The sequence below is a fragment of the Acipenser ruthenus genome, chromosome 33 (genome assembly GCF_902713425.1).
Source record: "Acipenser ruthenus chromosome 33, fAciRut3.2 maternal haplotype, whole genome shotgun sequence".
Lineage (NCBI taxonomy): Eukaryota > Metazoa > Chordata > Actinopteri > Acipenseriformes > Acipenseridae > Acipenser > Acipenser ruthenus.
In genome coordinates, this window is record NC_081221.1 from 1,272,777 (window position 1) to 1,282,744 (window position 9,968).

General features: G+C 40.9%; 1 protein-coding gene across 1 annotated transcript; it reads right to left on the reverse strand.

Annotated features, from left to right (window-relative positions):
* Positions 1-4,215: 4,215 nt before the first annotated feature.
* On the reverse strand, positions 4,216-9,297 carry sp6 (Sp6 transcription factor). Its single transcript, XM_034055312.3, has 2 exons — positions 9,005-9,297; positions 4,216-5,767 (listed from the first exon to the last, which is right to left on the reverse strand). Exon 2 carries the CDS (start codon positions 5,556-5,558, stop codon positions 4,725-4,727), a length of 834 nt encoding a protein of 277 aa, XP_033911203.2. The 5' UTR covers positions 5,559-5,767; positions 9,005-9,297; the 3' UTR covers positions 4,216-4,724.
* Positions 9,298-9,968: the final 671 nt, after the last annotated feature.

A 9,968-nucleotide genomic window follows, 5' to 3' on the forward strand; every position in this document is an offset into this window, starting at 1 on the left:
CGCCACGCCGTGGTCACCATCTGGATTATCATCTTAACAGTCTGGATGCAATTTCATATACTTATAAAAATGGAGTTCTGATATAATATATTATTCAAATTCAAGGACCTTCAAGGATATGTTGTGCGATTGGGGGGGGCGCTATTTATCAAAACAGTGACAGAACAGAACAGAACAGAACCAAATATATATATATATATATATATATATATATATATATATATATATATATATATATATATATATATATGCCTTTAAATAATAATAATAATAATAATAATAATAATAATAATAATAATAATAATAATAATAATAATAATAATAATAATAATAACAATAAATACATAAATCAATCATCCCTTGTTGATGTGACTCATTTATATAAGCCACAAAGTTCCACTAATCTCCCAAATCTGACATCCAGACAGAGTGGGTTGGGTAGGCTGAGCGCTGTGAGCTTGTGTCTACAGACAACAATACAAAACAGTGGCACCCCCACAAATCAGACAAACCAGAACGAACAGCTGGCATCTGACACCCACACACGGCAGTCTGTATTTCTATTGGCACCAGACTGACAATGCAATCCACAATACCTTATACCAATAAACCCCTGGGGTGCAACTATCAACCTTATTGGTTAGTATATTGGCACCTACCGCTAAATAATGTTACTGGTAGTTTTTATATATAAGTAGTATATGGGAGTAGCGTAGCCCTTATAAAAGTTTCCCATATAGTATATTAGTGTATAGCATAGGTGACGCATAGGTAAGCATGGTAAAGCCCAGAGAATGCATGGTAATATGAATGATGGCAAACCAGGTAAATGCATTGGACAGACAGACAGACAGACAGACAGAGAAAGGAAGAGACGGACAGACAGACAGACAGACAGAGAAAGGAAGAGACGGACAGACAGACAGACAGACAGAGAAAGGAAGAGACGGACAGACAGACAGACAGACAGAGAAAGGAAGAGACGGACAGACAGACAGACAGACAGAGAAAGGAAGAGACAGACAGACAGACAGACAGAGAAAGGAAAAGACGGACAGACAGACAGAGAAAGGAACAGACAGACAGATAGGGCAGAGTTCTGTGTTATTTTAATTGAAGCAAGTTATGTTACCAAATACATACATTTTAAGGCGATATAATGCGGAGGCTGTGTGGTCCAGTGATTAAAGAAAAGGGTTTGAAACCCGGAGGTCCCCGGTTCAAATCCCACCTCAGCCACTAACTCACTGTGTGACCCTGAGCAAGTCACTTAACCTCCTTGTGCTCCGTTTTTCGGGTGAGACGTAATTGTAAGTGACTCTGCAGCTGATGCATAGGCGTCTGCTAAATAAACAAATAATAATAAAGTATAGACGAAAATCTTCAGTATAACCGTTCTCCTCCTGTACTGAGTCATGCGTTGACAGTGCCTGATTACTCACTGCTGCTGTCTAACCCTGTGTGTGAGGTGGGAAACGCACAAATGGGGCTGCCTGTAGTGACATGTGTCAGACTAAAACATTGCAGCGAAACACCCCTCATTAAAACTAAACGATCAAAGGGTTTCCCCTTTTAAAACCCCCTTTAAAAAAAACAGAGCCCGTAAGTCTACCGCCAAGCCCAACAAAGGTAAATAATAACACCGTCAAGTGCAAGTGACTTTCGGAAGAAGATTTCTGCTCGAAACGTTTGTCACTGAATTAAGTTTCTTTTGCGTATAACACGACCTTATAAAAGTGTCCCATAGTAAAAGCTGAGCAAAGTGTAATAAAGCACAGTGAAAGAAGCTAAAGCATTGGCAAGCATTGTAAAGAGTAGCGATGGTAAAGCGTGTTAATAAACATGGCTAACCCGGGTAAGCTATGGTAAATGCATAGTATAATCACGACAAAACTGCACAAATACAGAGCACAAAATACTGTGCTAAGCTTTTATAAGGGACAAACGTAGAGTAGAAAAATGATCACACAAGACATCAAAACTGCGACGAGAAAACATGTTTATTTCACAGTCCAAACTTTTTTTTTTTCGTGTGCGTTTCACAATATTATAACAAAAACCCTACTTGGTTTCCTACAGTTGTTGTTTTTTTCGACATTAAAAAAACAGTAAAGAATTTAAAAAATAAAATAAAAACATAACCCACACACAACAACAAACTAACACATATTTTAGAACTTTTTTTTTTTGAAATCACGAAGATTCGAGACGATTATGTAGGCTAACAGTTAGTCTCCCACTTACAGATATATTGACATTGTGATTAGATACACACACAACCCGTCGACCAACCCTCATACAAATACACCAATCTGAAAGCTTATACTATTAAAATAAACGTATAATTCTGTGACCAGCATTTCCACTAGAAGTCTTTCTCAGTGTCTTCAGTGGTGATTTTTAAAGACAGTAGCCTATATCACCTTCAGTCACTGTGTGCACAATTGCACATTACTTTATAATGCGTATATGTTTTTGTTTTCAAAGTTTTGGCCGGGGGGGCAACTTCTCGAACTCTATAGAGTTCACACAAACTGGTTTAACATTTCAAAAAAATGTCATAAAAAAATGTGACCGAATGGGATGTTTTGAACTACAATGGCTGTATTTACAAAGCGTATTACTCCAGATTGTCTTTCAAATTCAAGCAAGGCAAAAAAATAAATAAATAAAAAAAATTAAATTAAAGTTTACCATACCAGAAATAAAACGACACGAACATTTCTTGTAGTTTCTTATTAATTTTATATTGGGGGGGGGGGGTTCCCCCAAAATGTGCAGGATAAAGACGATTTGGAGTAAGTTGCTTTGAGAATCTGGCCGCTTGAGAAAGCGTTGCAGTCGAAACATTTGTCACAGAATTGTAAACGTTTATTTTACGATTACTTCATAGCACTAGCATTATTATAGCAACGGTAGAACATGGAAACAAACTTAATATCCGCATTCCCCTCTTCAGTTGTACTAAGAAAAACTGCCATCCATCCTCTGGAAGGAAATCATAGTACATCCCGTTCAAACCCAGACTAAAACCAAAATCACAGACAAAAATGGCTAACCCTACTACAAAAATTCCATAATTTTAACACACAGCATTTTCCAAGTGTCATGTTTTAAAAAAGGTTAGAGCAGTTTCACCAGAATAATATCACGTTTTAAAATATGATTGCCGACACTGATGAATGGAATTGCAATTTTTTTTTTATTATTATTATTTTTTATATTAATTTGATGTCTCAGTGCCCCCTGAGGCGAGTGCTTTAACTGTCTCGATTCTTTGAACGGTGGGGGAGAAAAAGGTTTTTAATTTGATTCATGAGCTGAGAAATTTATAAGCTTTTTTTACTTCATTTCTAACATGAATTCAAAACTCCTTGTGAGGTCAGATACATAATCCTGTCTCGTTTAATAATGGATTGGGATCAATGCCTGCTTGTCAATTCCCTTTTGTTATCATTTGTTTATTTAGCAGACGCCTTTATCCAAGGCGACTTACAGAGACTAGGGTGTGTGAACTATCCATCAGCTGCAGAGTCACTTACAACTACGTCTCACCCGAAAGACGGAGCACAAGGAGGTGAAGTGACTTGCTCAGGGTCACATAGTGAGTCAGTAGCTGAGGTGGGGTATGAACCGGCGCCCTCCTGGTTACAAGCCCTTTTCTTTAACCACTGGACCACAACACGCCACTGATCAAAATTGTAATTAGTAGGACTCTGATAGAATGAGCTTCTCACAGTGGCAACAAATGACTTCAATTGAAAACGTCCCATTCAATCGACTGATTCTAGGCAGATCGGATGGTCTTGTAAGTCAATAATAATAATAATAATAATAATAATAATAATAATAATAATAATAATAATAATAATAATTTAAGACATTATTTAAAAAGTGAGATCCATATGAACTTGCTTGTCAACCTATAATGATCACACTGGACTGTGTCACCCCCCCCCCCCCCCCCCCCAAAATAAATAGATGAAACTTCTTAGCAAAAGCGATTCCAACCATTCTTATATAACGGTGTCGTTCAGGCAATATATAGCCATTCTGACCTACTTGTGTAACCAAGCTGAAATAACATTCATGGGATTAACTCAACTCACAGGATACGACACTCCCAATTCACTTTTGTAGAGATTTTGTTTGCTCGTACACCAGATCTACAAAGCTTTAGGGGTCAAACTTTAATGACAACGAGGAACAGCTCGATTTCCTGTGAAAGCCCTTTATTAAATACAAATAAAAGATTTCAAGATGTAAAAGGAACTATTTGTACAGTACAGGTAAACAACAATACAACAGTTAGCCCAACTGTTAAATGCAATACAGACGAGTACTTGACTAACTGGATTTAATAGGTATGGTAATCAGTGTGTGAGCCACACTCAGCGTATCAGTGCACAATTTAGTACATTTGATTTTAAAGTACTGGATTGCCAGAAGTGAATGGCGTCTTTCCATGATCCAAAAAAAAACAAACAAAAAAAACATTTAAGTGCCTCAGTAAAAAAAATCGATAAAAACCCCTAAAACTATTTAAATCTCTAGACAGCTCCAGCCTCTAATAGGAAAGTCGTTAGGGTGCACACCTCTAGAGGCAGGCTTTATTTACCTCGTAGACTAGGAGTCTAGTCTAAAAAAAAAACGCCTACAGCACCCTCCGATGCATTTTGACACTGCCGTCACTTTCGCAGGCTTTTCTGGTTGATGACGTGCCGTTAGTTGGGCTGGCCGCCTCCCCCGGGCGTGGCGCTGGACTCGGGTTCCCGTTTGGGTTTAAGGGTGGCGTCGGGGCTCGCCTCGAAGCTCTTGCTGTCGACTCCTGCGCTGGCCTCCCCCTCCTCCCTGGCCCCCTCGTGGGTCCGGAGGTGCTTGGCGAGGTGGTCGTTCCTCATGAAGACCCGGTTGCAGACGGTGCAGGTGAACTTCTTGGCGCCCGTGTGGGTCTGGAGGTGTCGCTGGAGCTCATCGGAGCGGGTGAAGCGTTTGCCGCAGAAGAGCCAGTTGCAGACGAAGGGCCGGTCGCCGCTGTGCCAGCGGAGGTGGGCCTTCAAGTGCGAGGTCTTGGCATAGGCTTTGCCGCAGCCAGGGATGTGGCAGTTGTGGAGATGCTTCCTCTTGCCATCCTCGTTGACGCAGGGCCCCAACCGCTCTGCCTCCACGCAGTTTGGGCAACGGCAGGCTGTCTGGCTGGAGCTGCGTGGCACGGACCGCCGGTGGCTCTTGGGCCTGTTGCCCACGTCCACGGGCTCCTCCAGCTGGTGGAGTTCCTGCCCCGTGACGTCCAGTTGCTTGAACCCATCCTGGGTGTAGAGGTGCTGGGTGGCTGGGGGTTGGTGGGAAGGGGGTCCGCAGAGCTGGGGCTCCGAAGCGTAGGTGCCGATGGGGGGCTGCAGCCCTCCAGCCTGGGTGGAGGCCTGGAGGCCACCTTGGACGTTCTGGAGGTCCATCCAGCTTGTGGTCCCTGAATGGAGGTCCCACCAGGAGGGCACGTCTTCGGTGCTCTCACTGGGGTGGGTGGGTCTAAACCAAGCCTCATAGGGGTGGGCCATGGGCGCGAGCTCAGTGAATACTTTTGGTAGCTGAATGTTGGAGACCTGGGAAGCCTGCTTCTGTGAAACGTTTAAATTCTCCACCGGGCTTCGATCATAACATTATATCACAGCTTGGAGAGGAAGAGATCCAGTCGGAAGAAGGAGGCAGCAGACTCCAGCGAATGAAGGAATCGTTCAAGTGGTCCACAAAGCAGTCAAGTTCTTTCCTGTTGAAGACAGAATAAAAACAAATAGCAAGATTAGGGGTCGAGATGTCTTTTCATTGCCTCTTCCTATCCTAGCCACCAACAGCACTGCCTTCCATGAAGCGAGAAGTTCCAGCCCTGCTTTAGCTCCTGAGATCTGATGACATCACAGTCCTTGGCGGTATGGCTGCAGGTCAGCTCATACAGAGTTTGTGTTTCTTTTGTGGTTGGAGGTGCTAGCTTGTTTCTGAATCACTGCTTGACATATTGATGTACATTGAAGCATGGCAGTGCCACCCAGCGCTGTACTGTACCTGGGGGAACATAGGGCTGTGTCTGAGTGAGACAGGACAGGGGCACTGCCAGTTACTATGGCAGCCCTGAGCTCCTTTCACATGGACGGACTTATCTGACATCCCCCCTTGCAGCTTATGTTATCCCTCTCTAGGGAATCAATGGCGATTAAACAAATATTGTGAAGCACACTTAGAATCAACAGGGGGGCTCAAGCCCAGCTGTAAGGTAAACAGTTGTGAGAGGATGTTTTCCAGCTCAGCCAACCCAGGATACACAGGAACAAGGAATTTCTCAAATTAGACCATCCACATGACCTCTAGGCAAACGCTTTGAAGCGCAGCTCAGAGACCATGCCGCATTGACCTTACAGTGCTGGCATGTGAGTTTTCTGGCTTAGTGAAATCCAGTTAGTCCTTCTAGGTCTTTGGCGACTGCACTGTTTGAAGTGGACAGTGTGTATCTGGAGCGCTTTGGGTTTTACTTGATTAATCTGCCTTTCTTTAAAAGGGGACACTAGGGCAACGGGCCAACTGGAAAATTATGGAAAGCGTTATCTTTAAAATAATTAAATTTAAAAAGCTGTGATTCATGTAACGTTAAAGATTTATTTTTATTTATTTATTTTTTTTTATTTTTTTTTTTATAAAAGACTGTTCAGAATAATTAAATGAAGCTTACAGTTCACAAAAAACAAAAAACAAACAAACAAACAAGCAAAAAACAAACTTGGTCTGAGAAAAAGTCGGAAGGTTATCCAGTACAGAATGACATTTAAAACGATTTTCAGTCAAAACGTTTGACTTAAACTCGATTCTTTAAAAAAAAAGAAAGTCCTTAAAAAACATTATTTTGGGGCATTTGTTGTCAATTTTCCTACAGCCCCTTGTGAAACTAAGTGGTGCGGCCTGCTTCTCTTTAGAAGCGGTGTATTCCCTCAGCTTTCGCATCCTAGGGCAGCAGTGTGGAGTAGTGGTTAGGGCTCTGGACCGGAGGGTCGTGGGTTCAATCCCTGGTAGGGGACACTGCTGCTGTACCCTTGAGCAAGGTACTTTACCTAGATTGCTCCAGTAAAAACCCAACTGTATAAATGGGTAATTGTATGTAAAAAATAATGTGATATCTTGTAACAATTGTAAGTCGCCCTGGATAAGGGAGTCTGCTAAGAAATAAATAATAATAATAATAATCCTAAACTACAGCTACGGAGCAGCAATTTGTAAACGCCACGGGTTGTCGTATTGATTCATTGAAGTGTCAGCAGCTGTCAGTAACGCCAATAACGCTTTACAGTCTTCGCACTATATCAAGGAATTTACTGTTCAAGCCTCTGCATCGACGGTCACCTCTAGCCGTTTCCCTCACTGCTTTGAATGTATGAGGTGTTAAATCTAGATTGCTGGAGCGCAGTGCAGTCAAGCCGGCGATGGCTTTGCGGTTCTGGAACATATTTTCTGCACTTTTCTATTCACACGCTACTGTCATTAAAAACGGATTTATTTACAAAGAGGGTTCTTTTGTGTTCAGTGTCAAATCTGTCTTCTGAAAGCCATTTAGAATGCATTTTACAATAAAGGGGTTAGAACGGGAGCCTGCGGTATGGGTGTGTGGTCGACGTACTTGCGTGTTAGTGTTAGGAAATTAGTTGAGAAGCGTTTGTCGTTGTACTTGTTTAAGGTCAACCTGTGTTCTTTGTAATAGATCAGACGCACTGACAGAATTGCATCATGATCTGACAGACGAATTCCGTTCATAATTGGATTTTTACACTGTGAATAAAGTTGGTTTTAGGCCTGGAATTTATATTACCCCCCCCCCCCCCCCCCCCCCCCAACACCAACTTTAAAAACTTTTAAAATTGAAGTAAAATAAAAACTAAAGTGAACTTAAGTGTGATTGCCCATATTCACAAAACGTTTTGTTTGTTTTAAGGAACGTTTTTATTAAATGTGTTTAGCACAATTTTTTTAAGCTTATAATTAGAGGCATTTGAGCAAAATGGGCTTTAAAAAAACCAGTAACGTTTTGTGATTGTGTTTTGGTACAATTATGCTAATGAAACGTTGAGATTTGGGTTTGTAAATTCCCCCCTCATTTGTCAGAAGGAAACTAGTAAAATATATGAAATACATTTTATTTTTCATCCCACAAAAAAGTGTGTCGCCAAAATAAATAAATAAATAAATAAATAAATAAATCTATATGAATGTATTTGCAATTTATGTCTGACGTGTTTATTTACCATCATGTTTGGTAACTTGTAATTAAAATACTTACTGCTAATTTTATAACATTGATAAATCAGAAATGTGACCAGTTTTATAATGTTCTAATGTGTTATAATGTTAGCTTCTCAGATTTGAAGGCCTCGGGTCTTCCATAGCCCCCCTTATAACTATAGCCATCACGGTGCTAGGTTTCCCTAATCTTTAACCTGTCTCCTACCTGGGATATTTTTAAAACAGGGACTTCCCAAATCTCAGCCATGTGCCATTAACAAAAGGAAGTTGCCAGCGCAAGATGCAGCTATGGGATACTTCTTAACAACAGCAGGAGAGTGAAATAAATCCTACCACGGTTCTCTATAGGTGGAATAACATCTTTAACAGTAAAACTAGCAAGAAACTACTCAGAATCAATCGTGTATACAGCCAGGTTGTTTCTTTCCTCGTGTTGTATTCCTAATGTGACCTGATGGTTTTCATATGCTATCCTATCCTATCCTATCCTACCCTATACTTTACTATATTAGACTCCGGTTGAAAGAAGTACAGTCACAATGCAGCATGTTCATAGCGTGTTTTACACCGGCAACATATTTAATTAGCTGGAAAGTACTGAAGTGAATTTGCTACTATTTTGGTAAATTCAGCTTTGTTTTTTTTTTGCCATTAGTGACGCATGCAAACGGCTTTGAAAGAAGATTATGAAAAAAAATACAGATCCTAAAACACCTTCGCTTACCTGCTAGCTGCTGCTCCTAACTTGTCAAGTGATGTTCTTTAAACTTTTGAAAACAACGAGGAACAGTGACACAGTGGAGTGATACAAAAAGACAGGTGAAGACTCCTGTACCCGGTGGTCTCCGGCTGTGATCCAGTGATCCTTATCCACAGTCGCTCATACAGTCCAACAGCTGACAGTGTGCTTTCCCCGAGTGCGTCCTTGAAACTTCTGCCTGTGGCTCCTTCTCTTCATACTGCTTTCATCACCTGCTTTCCGTACCTTTTCCCTCCAGAGTGGCTCCTCCCACTTGTCTGGGTTTAACCCTTCCAGGTGCAATTATACCTGGGTAATTAGACTGGAGCATTTCCACCAGACACCCCTGAGCCGTCAGCTACCTGAAATCTCAAAGTATTTAATCTTCTGTTTCACTTAGAAGTGGAGTCGTTTTAAAAGGCTTGTGGTTTACCATCAAACATATGGGTGTATGTATGTATGTATGTATGTATGCATGTATGCATGTATGTATGCTTGTAGGTATATGTACAGTAGTGTGCAGATCTAGTAACACCTAGATGTGGCATATATATCCTTTATATACCTACCTGCATGAAAACCTCTGGGTGTGAGAATTTCAATTACCGGTCAGTAATCAGTGATATAGAAACAACAGGCTCTCATGTATGAAAATGTTAGACCACTTTGTGCTTTAATAAGGCATTTTAAACAACTTCTAAAAAGTGCATTTTACCACGTGTGGCTCTGTGTTCCTTTTCTCTTACTATTTTAAATGAATTGCCTAGGTGGTCCATTAAAGTCAGATAATCACTATATTAGAGATAATCACTCATTTGCCTATTTTGACAAAGATTTTCAGTTCCAGCGGTTTGATTTCATATGCACAACAAATCCAAACTACAGAAGCAATGGGGTGTTCTCATAAATGTGCTTGTATTCGTATTAGTAATATTATTAATATGGTCAT

What these genes read in the sequence shown, in the direction of transcription:
- sp6 (XM_034055312.3), bottom strand. Translation starts at nt 5,558, where the DNA reads ATGGCCCACCCCTATGAGGCTTGGTTTAGACCCACCCACCCCAGTGAG.